The 15,784-nt window shown below is 43.6% G+C and overlaps 1 protein-coding gene and 2 long non-coding RNA genes across 5 annotated transcripts in view; 1 reads left to right on the top strand and 2 right to left on the bottom strand.

Annotated features, from left to right (window-relative positions):
• BAZ1A (bromodomain adjacent to zinc finger domain 1A) overlaps positions 1-15,608 on the top strand; it is a 117,908-nt gene extending 102,300 nt beyond the window's left edge. For all 3 annotated transcript variants that reach the window (XM_077819033.1, XM_077819031.1, XM_077819032.1), the window contains exons 25-27: positions 10,427-10,572; positions 13,986-14,073; positions 14,613-15,608. In XM_077819033.1, coding sequence (XP_077675159.1) covers positions 10,427-10,572; positions 13,986-14,073; positions 14,613-14,803 — 425 coding nt within the window. In that variant the 3' untranslated portion in view covers positions 14,804-15,608. The remainder of the gene's footprint in view (positions 1-10,426; positions 10,573-13,985; positions 14,074-14,612) is intronic.
• LOC144265943 (uncharacterized) lies at positions 860-3,373 on the bottom strand. Its single transcript, XR_013346389.1, has 3 exons — positions 2,345-3,373; positions 2,036-2,145; positions 860-1,332 (listed from the first exon to the last, which is right to left on the bottom strand). It is a non-coding gene; the product is annotated as an uncharacterized LOC144265943 (long non-coding RNA).
• LOC144265944 (uncharacterized) overlaps positions 6,478-15,784 on the bottom strand; it is a 30,910-nt gene continuing 21,603 nt past the window's right edge. Inside the window, exon 3 of the long non-coding RNA XR_013346390.1 lies at positions 6,478-6,831. This is a non-coding gene — a long non-coding RNA (uncharacterized LOC144265944). The remainder of the gene's footprint in view (positions 6,832-15,784) is intronic.

Genomic DNA, 15,784 nt, shown 5'->3' with positions numbered 1-15,784 from the left:
TATTACAGGCCTATGCCTGTTAGTGATCCACACGAGAGTGGTCAACAGTGCCTCAGGGAAACCTATATAAAGGAGCGCTGTCGTATCTGCCAGAACTTTCATCTGCAGACACAAAGGGAGCACGACATCAGTCTCAGGGCTCTCCTGATGCAGGCTGCCCTGTGCCCAGCTTTGGAGCCAGCGTGGCACGAACTGGCACCCAGCGCTTCAACTTTGGAGCGTAGCGCACCTCTGGCACCGATCCGTCACTGATCCCAAAGAAAAAGGCTAAGAAGATGGCACCAACCAAGGGGCTGTGGGAAAAGGACCCTGCTGAGGCCTTACACCCTCTGGACTGGCTAAAGGGCTCAGCTGTGGGGAGTTCCTCGCCCCAAAAGGACCCGCCACTGACTCCAGGGAGCAGTAAAGGGCCTATGGAGCAACCCCCCCCCGGTCGTCCAATCATCCTCATCCTCCCCGGACAAGGTGGTCACGGGGCCTACTGGAAGATTTTCGTGAGCATCAGGCACTGCTCTGCAGGGTGACAACTCACTTGGGCCTCAAGGCGGAGGAGATGCAGGAACAGACGGACACATTACTTAATGTGCTCCGTGTCCGCCCCAGTCTGGGTCACGCTTCTGGTACACAAAAGGGTCTTGAACATTGCCAAAGTCATCTGGCAAACCTTGTTCTCCATCCCACCCACCTCAAAAAGGGCGGAAAAGAAGTACTTCATTACCACAAAAGGGTTCGAGTACTTATACACTCATCCACCAACGGGGTCGTTGGTCATGTCCGTGGCTAACAAACGGGACAAATATGGGCCTACCAGTTCTACTCCTAAGAACAAAGAGGCCAAGAGACTGGATTTGTTCGGCTGAAAGATTTATTCTACTGCCAGCGTCCAGTTTCGGGTGGCAAACCACTAAGCCCTCCTGGGCTGCTACAATTTTAACTTGTGGGACTCTCCTCAAGTTTTAAGGACTCCATGTCCTAGGAGGCGGCCCAGGAGTTCACAAGCCTGGTGGATGAAGGGACCGCAGCACCTGGTCCTTTCTCCAGATGGCCTGGGATGTGGCCAGTTCAGCTGCCTGAGTGGTTGCTTTGGCGGTGGTTATGCGGCACAGTTCCTTGCTCCAGACCGCTGGCCTGTCCCAAGAGATGTGGGTCTCGATCCAGGACCTTCCGTTAGACTACATCTGCCTAGTTTCCAACCAAACGGATGCACATCTACATGGCCTAAAGGACACAAGGGCAACCCTCCACTTCCTGGGGATGCACATCCCTCAGACGTCCAGGCAGCTGTTCTGGCCTCTTCTGCCACCTAGGCAGTGGCAGCCTCAGCAGGGACCTCTGAGAAAAAGGGACACCAGGTTTAGCTGCTGCTGCTCTTTGTCGTCCTGATCTCCTGCACAGCCTGGCCTGGTGAAACACCACGGGGTCCAAAAGCGCTCATTTGAGGGCGTGCTCAGGAGTGACGCACCAACCAACTGCCCGGATCCTTCCTGCCCCTTCCTAAGCCACCTCTTCCCTTACCACTCGGCCTGGTTGTGGGTTACCTCGGACCATTGGGTCCTGGACATAGTGACTCGGGGCTACACTCTGCAATTTTTGGCTGCCCCTCCTTCGCACTCTGCCTCTTCCCCCGTCCCTCTTTAGGGACCCTTCTCACAAGCAACTCCTCATTCAGGGGGTCAAGAACCTCCTATGTCTGGGGGCTGTGGAGGAGGTTCCTTGGGATATGCAAGGAAGAGCATTCTACTCCTGCTACTTCCTAAGCCCAAAGGCAAAAGGGGGGCTCAGACCCATCCTGGACCTGTAGGGCCTCAACAAGTCTCTCACGAAGTTGAAGTTCCACATGGTATCCCTGGCCTCCATCATCCCTTCCCTGGATCCAGGGCACTGGTACGCCATTCTTGACTTAGACATGAAAGTAAGCGTCTTTTATCTTCCTTGGGCACAGACATTTCCTGCGTTTCATAGTACCATGTTTATGGCGCTGCCCTTTGGCTTGTTCTTGGGCCCCAGGGTGTTCACGAAACATGCGGCGGCTTACCTGAGGCATCGAGGGGTCCAGATCTTCCTGTATCTTGACAATTGGCTCATCAAGGGCAGGTCCAGAGGAGCCTTGTTCTGGTGCGCTCCACCTGCAGCGATCTGGGTTTCCTAATAAACACAGAAAAATCCACATTAACACCGGTTTAACGTATAGAATTCATCAGAGCGGTTCTCAACTCCATGCGGGCCAGGGCCTTCCCGCCAAAAGTGCGTTTTCAAGTCATGTCAGTCTTGATTGCCCGCAAACAGAGCCAACCGCCTACCGTGACCCACACGTGCCTGCGACTGATTTGCCACATGCACCTACGTGGTAAGCCACACCCAGCTGCATCTGAGGCCCCTGCAAGCGTGGCTGTCCTCGGTCTACGTTCCCAGCAGGCGCCCCCAGACCGAGTGGTCACGGTGCTGAGCCACGTCCTCCGGTCTCTGGATTGGTGGTGCAATCCCAGGTCGGTGCTGCAGGAAGTCTATTTCGCGACCCTCTGCATGGATTCTGCTTGTGAGTCACCTACAATGGAATCGACATGAGCAAGCACTCGAAGAAAAAACAGTTAACCACCTTTTGGTAACTGTTGTTCTTCGAGATGTGGTGTTCATGTCCATTCCATTACCCACCCTCCTGCCTCGCTGTCAGAGTTGTCTGCAAGAAGGAACCGAGAGGGCACACTGCGCCATGAGCACGGCACTCCAGAGGGCACGATAGACGGCCCTACGGGTACCGTTAAGTCTCCGTTGGTGCGCAAGCACACCTACAATGGAATGGACATGAACAACACATCTCAAAGAACAACAGTTACAAAAGGGTGGGTAACCATTTTTTCCCTTAGACTCTCCAGTCTATCTTGCCATCCAGACAAACTGGACTTTGTGATAAAATGATTACTTATACCAAAAATCACATCAGATCTATGTTGCTTCCAGTCCCAAGAGACCAATCACTTACCCCAGATCAGTTGGAACACTACATCTTTCACTAAAGACAAAGCTGGCCGCCAATTCTATAGTAAAATAACAAGACTTCTTAATTAAGAAAAGGAAGTGAGAGTTATTGGGAGGTTAAAGCAGGTAAAATATATGCACAAGGAGTCATAGTTTGTAATCCCAAATGGTGGCAATAATGTAATAAATGGCTAGTTTCCCAAAAGTCTTCTCAGAATACCCAGATTGTCTTTGGGGCTCTTTTTCTTCTGGCGCACTTCTCTGTAAAAGTCCAAATAGTCCAGAGATACAGGATCTTTCCTTGAATCTTTACTTATAGCTTCTTCACACAGAAAACAAGCTGAGAGAGTGTTACTACCTATGTGGGCTCTTCCTTTGACGGAGAGCGAGGAATCCATTTTGGTCCTTTGACCTTCAGTCATCACACACACAGACCTCTTACTTTGAAATGAGCACTTTTCATTTACATTCTACAAGGCTCCTTTCTCATTTGATAGGTTACTTAGTTGCAGGGGTATACACAATGTAAATGTTTGCTACTACATTATAATAGGACACACATAAGTGAAAACAATGCAAGTAACATCCCACTAGTTTTCATGAACTTTAAACATCAAATACACTCTTATACATTTATCACTTTGATCTATACGAATACACAAGTGAATTGGCCTGGGGCTCTGGCATGAGCTGGCACCTGGTCTGCCAGTCACAATCCCATTTGTCACACTCTACCTATATGGCCTTCAGGCGTGGCCCCAGACAGTTATTCACTAACCAAACACAGCATGAATACCATGGTAACAATTCTTTCCAAATTAACATCTTCCCTGATATGGTGGAAGGATCCTGTCAAGGTTCCTCCCCCACTCTGAACTCTAGGGTACAGATGTGGGGACCTGCATGAAAAACCTCCTAAGCTTATCTTTACCAGCTTAGGTCAAAACTTCCCCAAGGTACAAAATATTCCACCCGTTGTCCTTGGATTGGCCGCTACCACCAGCAAACTAATACTGGTTACTGGGGAAGAGCTGTTTGGACGCGTCTTTCCCCCCAAAATACTTCCCAAAACCTTGCACCCCACTTCCTGGACAAGGTTTGGTAAAAAGCCTCACCAATTTGCCTAGGTGACTACAGACCCAGACCCTTGGATCTTAAGAACAATGAACAATCCTCCCAACACTTGCACCCCCCCTTTTCTGGGAAATGTTGGATAAAAAGCCTCACCAATTTGCAAAGAAACCCTTGGATCTGAGAACAATGAAAAAGCATTCAGTTTTCTTACAAGAAGACTTTTAATAAAAATAGAAGTAAATAGAAATAAAGAATCCCCCCTGTAAAATCAGGATGGTAGATATCTTACAGGGTAATTAGATTAAAAAACATAGAGAACCCCTCTAGGCAAAACCTTAAGTTACAAAAAAGATACACAGACAGAAATAGTTATTCTATTCAGCACAATTCTTTTCTCAGCCATTTAAAGAAATCATAATCTAACACATACCTAGCTAGATTACTTACTAAAAGTTCTAAGACTCCATTCCTGGTCTGTCCACGGCGGAAAACCAGCATATAGACAGATACACAGACCCTTTGTTTCTCTCCCTCCTCCCAGCTTTTGAAAGTATCTTGTCTCCTCATTGGTCATTTTGGTCAGGTGCCAGCGAGGTTACCTTTAGCTTCTTAACCCTTTACAGGTGAGAGGAGCTTTCCCCTGGCCAGGAGGGATTTCAAAGGGGTTTACCCTTCCCTTTATATTTATGACAGATCCCTATCAGGTATGTATGGGCATCCCCTTCCTACCATCCTTGCCAGACAAGGTGATCATTTATAGACATCTCTCTCTAGCTGCAAAAAGAAATGGAGTACTTGTGGCACCTTAGAGACTAACCAATTTATTTGAGCATGAGCTTTCGTGAGCTACAGCTCACTTCATCAGATGCATACTGTGGAAACTGCAGCAGACTTTATATATACACAGAGAATATGAAACAATACCTCCTCCCACCCCACTGTCCTGCTGGTAATAGCTTATCTAAAGTAATCGTCAGGTTAGGCCATTTCCAGTCATTATGCAAGGTAGCCTATTTCCTCTTGTTTTTTCCTACCCCCCCCCCCCCCCAGATGTTCTGGTTTAACTTGGATTTAAACTTGGAGAGTGGTCAGTTTGGACGAGCTATTACCAGCAGCTGGAAATGGCCTAACCTGACGATTACTTTAGATAAGCTATTACCAGCAGGACAGTGGGGTGGGAGGAGGTATTGTTTCATATTCTCTGTGTATATATAAAGTCTGCTGCAGTTTCCACAGTATGCATCTGATGAAGTGAGCTGTAGCTCACGAAAGCTCATGCTCAAATAAATTGGTTAGTCTCTAAGGTGCCACAAGTACTCCATTTCTTTTTGCAAATACAGACTAACACGGCTGTTACTCTGAAATCTCTCTAGCTGGAGAGCCCACAGGGACAATCACATTGTGCAGGGCAGTTGGACATCTTGAGAACCAGGATGCACATGAACATTCTGGAATGCCAGGCAGCCTGAGAAGCTTGCAAGATTTTTCTCCAACTCCTCCAGTCCCATCATTTTCTGATAATGTCAGACATGACAACTGTCTTTTACATCAACAAACGGGGGGGTGGGAGGGGCAAGATCAGTTCCCCTGTGTATAGATGCAGTCACCCTGTGGAACTGGTTTAACAGGAATTAAATCACCCAGCTGGCAGCTTATCTTCTAGGAACTCAGAACGGGTTGACAGACACCTTCAGCAGGCATTTTGCCATCAATTGTGAGTGGGAATTTCATGATTCAGCCGTAAATAGCATCTTCATTCAGTGGGAGACCAGCAACTGGGATCTATTCACTTCCCAAACAAGAAATGCAAAATATACTTGGAGCTCTAGGACTATGCTCTCAGGGTGATGCTCTTTTTCTCAACTGGTCAGATCATCTGAGCTATGCCTTTCCTCCCTCGCTGCTCCTACCTCCGTTCTTACAGAAAATTCATCAGAATAGGGCACAAGTCATCCTCATTGCCCCCCAACTGACCCAGCAGTTTTGATTCCCAAATCTCTGACTGTTATCTTGTTCTCCGATCACCATCTAGTCCTTTTGTGATCTCTTGGCCCAGGTGACGGATAGGATCAAGCATCTCAACCCTTATGTTTTTTATCTTTATGGCTTGGTTTTTGGCATATTAGTGGTTTGAAGATGTATAAATGATCCTTAACAGTAGAAAGGACTCCACTAGAAAATGCTGTTCAGCCAAGTGGAAGTGTTTTTCCATCTGGGCACTGAAGAAACATGTATCTCTTGAGTCAGCAGATATTCCCCTCCTTTTGGACTATCTTCTTTCTCTCACCACAGCTGAGCTTTCCCTTAAGTTCTATTCGAGTCTACCTGGTAGCAATCAGTGCATGCTATCTACCCTCTGGTGGTTATTCAGTTTTCACTCTCCGACTACCAAATTCTTAAAAAGCTTAATTACAAGTTTCCCACCAGTAAGGAAATCTACTCCACGCTGGGACTAAAATCTTGTACTTGCAGTACTCATTAAGCCTCCCTTAGAACCATTAGTTTCTGTGTCTCACTTAGCCATAAGAAATTCAACTGCCATTGATATCACCTCAGCCAGAAGCATGGGTGAGCTGGGAGCTCTAATGGCAGATGTGCCATACAGTATATTCCATAAGGACAAAGTCTCTTTATGACTCTCTAAAATTCACCCCCAAAGTAGTTCTGGCGTTTCACAAGAAATGATAAATAGACTTACCTGTGTCCCCACTCTCTCCCTGAAACATGTGTCTAGAGAGGAGACTTCACTCCCTTACCATATGATGCACTCTTGCCTTCTACCTGCAAAGGACAAAACCAATTAGAAAATCACGTAGATTGTTTTGTTTGTTTCTCTCTACAGCAGAATGAGTCTGAGATTAAGTGGTTCTCGGCCTGTGGGCTATTTGCGACCCAGTCAGCACAGCGTTGCAGCCCATGTGACATCCTCAGGGCCATATAGGTAGTATTGGATGTGGCCCACATAACACTGTAGCCCACAATGGTAAACAGGTTGAGAACCACTGGGTTAAGCTATATCCTCTTAAGTGGATCTTGGGTTGTATCCTGCTTTGCTACCAGCTAGCTGCATCTTCCTCCTCCTCATGGGTTGAGGGCTCATTCTGCAAGAGCACAAGCAAATTCAATGGCATCACTTCAGGAAGTACCCATTTCTTTACATTTGCAGAACAGCTATGTGGAGTTCCATACATATGTTTGCACATCATTATGTTCTAGTGCAGAACTCCTCTGCTGATTCATTCTTTGGGACAGTGGTTCTCCAAACAGCTCTGCCATTTGTCCCCCCCTACCCTCCTACTTAAGTACTGCTTGTCAGCCACCCATAGTGGAATACACATAGGGACCAGGTCTCAAAGAAGAAACTGTTACTTATAGTAACTGGAGGTTTTGTGATTCCTATCCGTATTCCACTACTCACCGTCCCTCCTTCCGCTCTTCTTTGGATCTCTACTGGATTTATGGTAGAGAAGGAACTGGAGAGGCAGTCAGTCCACTCTGCCATTTATGCCTTTGGTTGAAAGCACCAGGAAAGCAAGGGCACTTGTGTGGCCCAATGGATGCAGTGTACAAGAATTCGACTCCAGATACAGCAGAGGGGAAGGAGAGTGCATACTGGAATATAGATAGGGACCACATGTCTCTAAGAACCCCCAGTTACTGTAAGTAACCTTTTGTCCTTTGAGACCTGGTACCTATGTATATTCCACTCTGGAGTGAAAGCAGCAGAATAAGGACAATGGACTTAAAAAAAAGCAGACTTTAACCAATTCTGAGAACTGGTAGGTATGGTCCCATAGGAAGACAATCTAAGGGAAAAGGGAGTTCATGAGAGCTGGCAGTTTCTTAGACAATATTAAAGGCACAACATCAAACTATCCCCATGCAAAAGAAAGATAAGAAGAATAGTAAGAGGCCAGTATGGCTTCATGAAGAGCTCTTCAATGACCTGAAACTGAAAAATGCATCCTATAAAACTTGGAAACGTGGACAAATTCCTAAGGAATACAAAATAATACAAGTATGTAGGGACAAAATCAGAAAGGGTAAGTCACAAAATGAGTTACATCTAGCAAGGAACATAAAAGGCAATAAGAATTGGTTCAACAAATAAGTCATGAGCAAGAAAAAGACAAGAGTGTGGAGGTCCTCTACATAGTGGGCAAACAGAGCTAATAATGGCCAACACCAAGAACACTGAGGTGTTAAATGCCTATTTTGTGTCAGTCTTATTTAAAAAAAAAAAAAAAAAAAGTTGTTGTGGCCTGATGCTTAACACAATTTAATATTAACAACAAGGGAGAAGGAACACAAGCCAGAACAAGGAAGGAGCAGGCTACATAATATTTATTCAAGTCATCAGGGCCTGATGGAGTTTACCCTAGGTTACTTAATGAACTAGTTGGAACCATTTGCAGTTTCTTTGAGAACTCGTGGATGAGAGCTGAGGTCCCAGAGGACTTGAAAAGGGCCAAGACAGTATTTATGTTTTTAAAAGGGTGAACACAGAGGGGAGTTATAGACTAGTCAGCCTAATTTTGATACCTGGAAAAATACTGGAACAAATTATTAAACAATCAGATTGTAAGCATGTAGAGGATAATAGGTGATCAGAAATAGCCAGCATGGATTTGTGAAGAACAAATCATGTCAAAACCCAATTTCCTTATTTGACGGGGTTACTGGCCTCCTGGATAGGGGACTCAGGGACAAGCAGTAGATATGACTTGTATTGATTTTAGTAAAGATTTTGACACAGTCCCGACATGTCATTCTCATAACTAATTAGAGAAATGTGGTCTAGATGAAATTACTTTAAGGGAGGTGCACAACTGGTTGAAAGAGCTACTCTTTATATACAGTGCCAATAGTTCACTGTCAAACTGGGAAGATGTATCTAGTGGAGTCTCACAGGGGTCAGTTCTATTTTCACTGACTTGGATAATGGAATGGAGAGCATGCTTATAAAATTTAGAGATGACACCAAACTGGGAGGTAGTTCAAGTGCTTTGGAGGACAGGATTAGAATTCAAAGCGACCCTGACAAATTGGAAAACTGGTATGAAATCAACAAGATGAAATTCAATAAAGACAAGTACTGCACTTAGGAAAGAAAAATCAATGTACAACTACAAAATGGAGACTGGGCTAGGCAGTAGTACTGCTGAATAGGATCTGGGGAGTAATAGTGAATCACTAATTGAATGGTGATGCTGCTGTGTTTTAGGGGGTGGGGGGAAGGCCAATATCAGTCTTGGGTGTATTAACGGGAGTATCATACATAAGATATGGGATGTTATTGTTCCACTCTACTCAGCATTGGTGAGGCCTCAGCTGTACAAGCTTGGTGCCAGGCTTTAGGAAAGATGTGGACAAAGTGGGAGAGTCCAGAGGAGAGCAACATAAAATGATAAAAGATTCAGAAAACCTGACCTATGAGGAAAGATTTTTAAAAGTTGGATATATTTAGTCTTGAGAAAAGAAGACTGAAGGGGAACAGAAGGCTTTAAATATGTTAAGGGCTGTTACAAAGAGGAGGGTGCACATTTGTTCTCCATATCCACTGAAGGTAGGACAAGTAATGGGTTTAATCTGCAGCAAGGGAGATTTAGGTTAGATATTAAGAAATCCTTAGTTAAGTACTGGAATTCGGTTCCCAGGGAGGTCGTAGACTCCCCATCATTGGAGGTTTTTAAGGACGGGTGAGACAAACACCTGTCAGGGATGGTGCAGATGTAACTGGTCCTAACTCAGCGTAGGGGTGCACTAAATGATGTCTCAAGGTTCCTTCCAGCCTTACATTTCTGTGATTTGACATTGATAATTAAGGTTCTGTAAACAAACTATGATATTTAGCTGTAAATTGACACATAAATTGACTCCAAAAGTGAGTGAGTAGTGTGAGAAAGAGAACCCAAATGCTTCCATCTATTATTGCCCATATGAGCCACACATCCAAAGAAGTGAAGCAGAGCCCCATCTGCTTTCTTTATACTCTGGAAGGAGAAATTAAGCAGTAAAATCCATAGAGTTCCTGCCTCCTTGTCTGCCAAATTTAGCTTTTCAAATCTACCCCACTTGCTGTGAATAAGGCCCTCAGGATTGGGTAGCTGGGCAAAATAAAGCTTAGCAGAAGTGCTACTAGTACACCTGCATTTAAAACACTACAGGGGTGGGGTCGGGAGAAGTCTTCCACCCCTTTGCTGAACGGACCAGACTGCAAGAGAGCCCTATCTGATCTTCTACCTTCCCGTCCCCTACATCCCATTAGCTCTTGTTGGCATGTTACACATCCAGTGTTTTCATGTTTTATTAAGTACTTAATATTGGTGTGCCATTTTCTTTCTTTTTGTCAGTAGTTTTGTGATCTATTTTTCAGATTCATCTCCTCACACCTCATTGAACAGGAGGAGTTCGGGTCGTCAGGGTGGAGTCCATGAACTGTCAGCTTTTGAACAACTTGTTGTGGAACTGGTACGACATGATGACAGCTGGCCTTTCATGAAACTAGTTTCCAAAGTCCAGGTAACTGGGGTGGATGTATATTGTGGCAACATTTTGGTATGATGTTTATTATCAGATTCTGATTCACTGAATAGCCCTAGAAGGGAATACCACTGAGTAAGATTCAGAGAACTCTTGCTATGTAACTTGAGTCGTTGATGTCAGGAACTGAGATTTCCCAATTTGACAAGTTACTGTGAAAGTCCTAATATACCTGTATTGGCAGGTAGGCGTGCATGGCTGTGAATCTCCAAGAGTGGCCATGCCTCTTTGCTGTCACGCACCTGGAACGGCACTCTGCATAAGAGGGAAATTGACTGTCTCTAGGGCTCAAACCCACAGGTGGGGTGGAACAGTGAACAGTCAGGGGCCCAGGCCCTTAGGCAGGGTGAGGCACCCAACAGTCTAGAGCTCCAACCCTCAAGCAGGGTACAGCAGGTAAGAGTCTAGGAGCCTGGGGCTGGCAAGAGGTGAGTGCTCTACACAGTCTAGGGGGCTAGCTCAGCGGAAAGTAGACTCTCACTGGCCTTCTGGCCAAAAGTGCGGATGCTGTCACCCCAGGGTTGGGATGGCAGCGGGTAGGGAAATGCAGGTCCACCCGACTCCACTGTGTCCCAGCCCAGGGCCCTAACAGTAGAAGAGTGGTCTGCCACTGGGTCAGTGGGGATCCGCCCGCAACATGCTGACTTTGTATCAGGCCAGCACTCTACCAGACGGTTGTCTAGTTTCCCTGGGCTACTTCCTACTCTTCCCAGGTTTGGTACCTTGGCGAGGTGAGTGGGTTTCCTCAGGGTACACCACCACTGGCAAACCCAGCAGCGCCTCACCGTTGGTCAGGTCAGGCCCCTCTGGTAGCTCAAGCAAGTCCTCAAGGTAGCTGAAGTCTTCTGCGGGCTCCTGCATCAGCAGTGAGGAGAATACATCCGTCTTCTTTGGCAGCTGCTGCCCAGCTGACCTACAGGGCCGACTTTTTATACTTTCTGTTCCTCTCCTGCCCCTCTGCTTCCGGCATGGTGAGCATGGTCTTCCTGGTTCCGCCCACCAATCTCAGAGGGCAGCCACACTTTTTTGCTACAATCTGGTCCTGAGGGTTTTAAGACCTGAAATAATTCAATAAGAAAATGTCCAAGTGTAGCAAAGTTTTTGAAAATCTGCACTATATTGCCAAAGGTAAGACTTGACAGCTTATTAAAAAGTCAACTGAACTAGAATTGTCACTGGATTTTGCTTCCTGATGTGATTTGAGTGCTAAAACATTTTCAAAGCAGGGAACATTGAAACAGAACCATGTCATAGGAGTAACTTACTGTTAACCATGCTGTCTGAATGATTGTGCAGTAGAGTGACAATTAGCTCAGGAATTTCATTCCCATTAGTTTCTGAATACAGAAGAATGGGAGGGGTATACTAGCATCACAGAATGCCTGTTCTCATCAATCACATTGAAGCTGCTCCCTGTGCATGGGGGTTGCTCTGGTATGACTAGATCTGGAATTTCTGTTCATTTCTGACCAACCTTTTACACAAAAACTTGAGACTTGAAACTGACAAGAACAGGAATTATTAGGCAGCTGGAAGGAGTGATAAGATTAAAGTGGGGAAAAAATCTCTATCTTCATAGAGAAGGGGGTTGGCGTGGACATTATAACAGTCTACACACATGAATGAAGGGTATAAACATCAAAGAGAGAGGAGTTACTTAGATCAGGAACAAGTAGAGAGGGCCATATCTTGGAGTAATGGGATTAAAATAAAATCTCTGGCTGAATTTGAGGAAAAACTTCCAATTGGGGAGCTGTATTAATCTTGACCTTCAGAAGAAAGTGGTAGGAGCTCCATTGCAGATACATGCAAACTAGATTAAGCAAAGCACTAGAAAACAAGTCCCTTTTATGATTTGAAAAAGAAAAATCCACTGCTGATTACACTTTTAATTCTGTCGTGCCAGAACAGAGGAATTTAATTACTTGCTGCCTGTCAGTGTGCTGACCTGTATTTACAAATCCTGGATGTACTTAATGATCACTCTTTGTAAATGCCAAGGAATGGATGATTTTTACCTTCTTCACTGCTGATCCCTCCTGCAAATTCGCTAGCAAGTTGCACCCCAAGATGTATGTTCAGAAGAGAGCCCATAGCCAAATTATATCTGGCTTAAAATATATATGTATGTTTCTGGGTTTTCTTGTCAACCAAATTTGGGATTCAAATTGTCCCACAAACAAGACAGCATTTAAAAATGTCTTCTAGTCTGATTTGGGGGTGGACCTTGGAATGTGTGCTTGCACAGAATTCAAGGTTTGTGAGCCAAATGATCAGTGTCTGGGTTTAAGAATCCTCCTTCCTTTCGCTTTAATCATGTATGCATCTCTTATTTTGACTAACTCTGAGTGATTGACTGAGCAGCTGCTCTCTCATAGACTGTATGCAGATACCAGACAATCCCAGTGGTTCTCAAACTTTTGTACTGGTGACCTCTTTCACGCAGCAAGCCTCTGAGAGCAACTCCCCCTTATAAATTAAAAACACTTTCAAATATATTTAACACCGTTATAAATGCTGGAGGCAAAGCGGGGATTAGAGTGGAGGCTGACAGCTTGTGAGCCCCCATGTAATACCCTTGCGACCCCCTGGTCTATCTTTTATGCCACATAGAAATCTGCAGTGTCTCCAACCCTTCAAACAGGCCTAACTGGCATTTCAAGGAACAAAATAGTTCACATATGTGAGTAGTAATAGAGTGAAAACAGCCATCCCTCAGCATCAAGGAGCTTGTAATGTTATAAAAGTAAGTACTACAACAAAATGAAAAGAGTCTGGAGATACCTTAAAACCATAGAAATGTAGGGCTGGAAGGGACCTCAGAAGGTCCCCAGCACTGAAGCAGGATTAAGTAGACCATCCCTGACTAGTGTTTGTCCAAGCTGCTTGTCGAATCCCCATCATTGGAGATTTTTAAAATCTCCCTTGGAAGCCGATTTCAGTATAGGATAATAGCATTGTACAATACGTAATATTATGTAATATAAATTATTTTTGCATCTTAAGTTTGAACAGCTCTAACACAAATGTAAAGCTTATAAATTAAACCACTTCTTTTTTTCTTAAATTTTTCTCCATCAGATATTTATGTTTGGGGTTCTTTGCCTAATTTCTTTAACTTCTCTGAATGCATTATTGATTCGTTTTATATTTTGTGGTCTCTTGCTTGAACAACTTTAAAATTAGGTCAAAAAATTAATAGCTGAATTTCAGTAAATTCTGGTTGTCAATAAAGGGCCCGTTAAGTCTTTCTGCTGTAACAGTAGAAAGTCCAAGTAAATTTGTGACTTTCTGTGTATATTTTAACACATAATTATTATGAATTAAATACATTTATGTATATTTTTACATAATAAAATAGTAAATAAAATAAAGTGAACACTTTTTTGCAGGTACCAGACTACTACGATATTATCAAAAAACCTATTGCCTTAAATATAATCCGTGAAAAAGTGAATAAATGTGAATACAAATTAGCATGTAAGTACTGTTTACTGAAGTAATTAATCCTGTGATCTGTTCTTTACAATTAGAGGTCTTATCCCTTAAGGAGAGCTGGGATGGGAGGATTTGAAAACTGGTATTTCTTCGAAAAAGCATTCTTAGGAATGTATGAACCACTTTTTTCAGTGTAGTGATTGTGTTAGTAGTTGTACTACTAATGTAGGTGTAAGTGAAATGTAACTAACGTGAATGGTCATGGAGTTTCAATTACCTCCCCAAGCCTTAGAGATGGTACCTGTTGAATAGGGTTGTGGCACATTGATGGGATATATCAGAAAACTTCCCTTTCCATTGTTGGAGACAGAGGACTCGAACTGTAGGGTTGTTAATCTGACTCTATACATACACACTAAATTCACCCCATTTATAGGTGAAGATCTCTTTAGCAACTGTCTTTACAAAGGGCATCATCCTACTGAATTCTGTAGTGCCGTAACAGTATGCTTTACTCATACGATTATCTGTGGTGACCTGGCAAATGCACTAAACTCATTTCTTTAATTTTTATTTACCAGCTGAATTTATTGAAGACATTGAACTGATGTTTTCGAACTGCTTTGAGTACAACCCTCGTAATACAAGTGAAGCAAAAGCTGGAATTAGACTTCAGGCTTTTTTCCACGTTCAGGCTCAAAAGCTTGGACTCCCTATTGCATCTGGTAATGTGGACCACGCTGCTCCGGCTGCAAAGAAGTCACGAATTTAACCTCTTCCTTCCAAAGGATTTTTTTGAGGGAACCTTTATATTCATGAAAATGAAACATTAAATCATGCAGTCATCATATCTGTATAAAGCAATAACACCAGTTTAACCACCTTGAAGTGTGGCCTGCACTATATTCTCAATTTAATATTAAGCACTCAGGAGAATGTAGGAAAGATTACCTTTGCTACAGTTTTATTCAGTGTCTAATAACTTTGATAGATGTATTGGATACAGTACTGGTTTACAGAGGTTTTGTACATTTTTAAGACATTCATGTGTCCAAATATCTTCCAGAAATATTTTTTTCTGCGCCATATGACCTTGTTTTATCCTCTAGATTTTCTAGGAGCTGTGGTATTGCGAGGACTTTATCAACTCAGACAAAATCTTCTACTGTAGCATAGTTGAAGAAACTGTGTAAATGTCTGAAACTCTGAGTACACCTTTTCAACACTACACATGAATGAGTACAATTGCATATCCTTTAAAGTACTGTACCAGTGCTGGCTGGAGGTATTCAGTCTGAGTTTATAAAGTAGATATTTATTTAGCATTCAAAGTAATTTGTGAATTTGTTTTGTATTTATAAAAATTTGTATGTGGGGGGAATAAGAGTTCCTTAACTTTTTTTAATTTTTCTCCTGTTTTGTTTATTCCTCTAACTTCCTGATGATCAGTTGATAAAATAATACCCTCTCCTCTCGCTGGCAGTTCTTTTAGCAACAGGTAACTTGCAGGACTGTATTATAAGTTTCTATGTACAACTTTCTAAGTGTACAAATAAAATGATACATTTTTCAAAGTATTCTGAGCTTCTGAAGTTACTGTAGTCTGCCATCCTTACGCAGTCCATGGTCCCAATGATTTCAAGTGGTAAGCTGCTTGTGTGAGAACAGCAAGATTTGGCTCTGATGAAAATATACCTTAATAGCATAAGAATCTTAAATTATTCTTAAATATTTCCAGCAGTCTTATCCCATC

This window comes from Eretmochelys imbricata, chromosome 6, assembly GCF_965152235.1.
Source record: "Eretmochelys imbricata isolate rEreImb1 chromosome 6, rEreImb1.hap1, whole genome shotgun sequence".
Classification (NCBI taxonomy): domain Eukaryota; kingdom Metazoa; phylum Chordata; order Testudines; family Cheloniidae; genus Eretmochelys; species Eretmochelys imbricata.
Note: the sequence above shows the minus strand (reverse complement) of the source record. Positions and strands in the feature narration are given on the sequence as shown.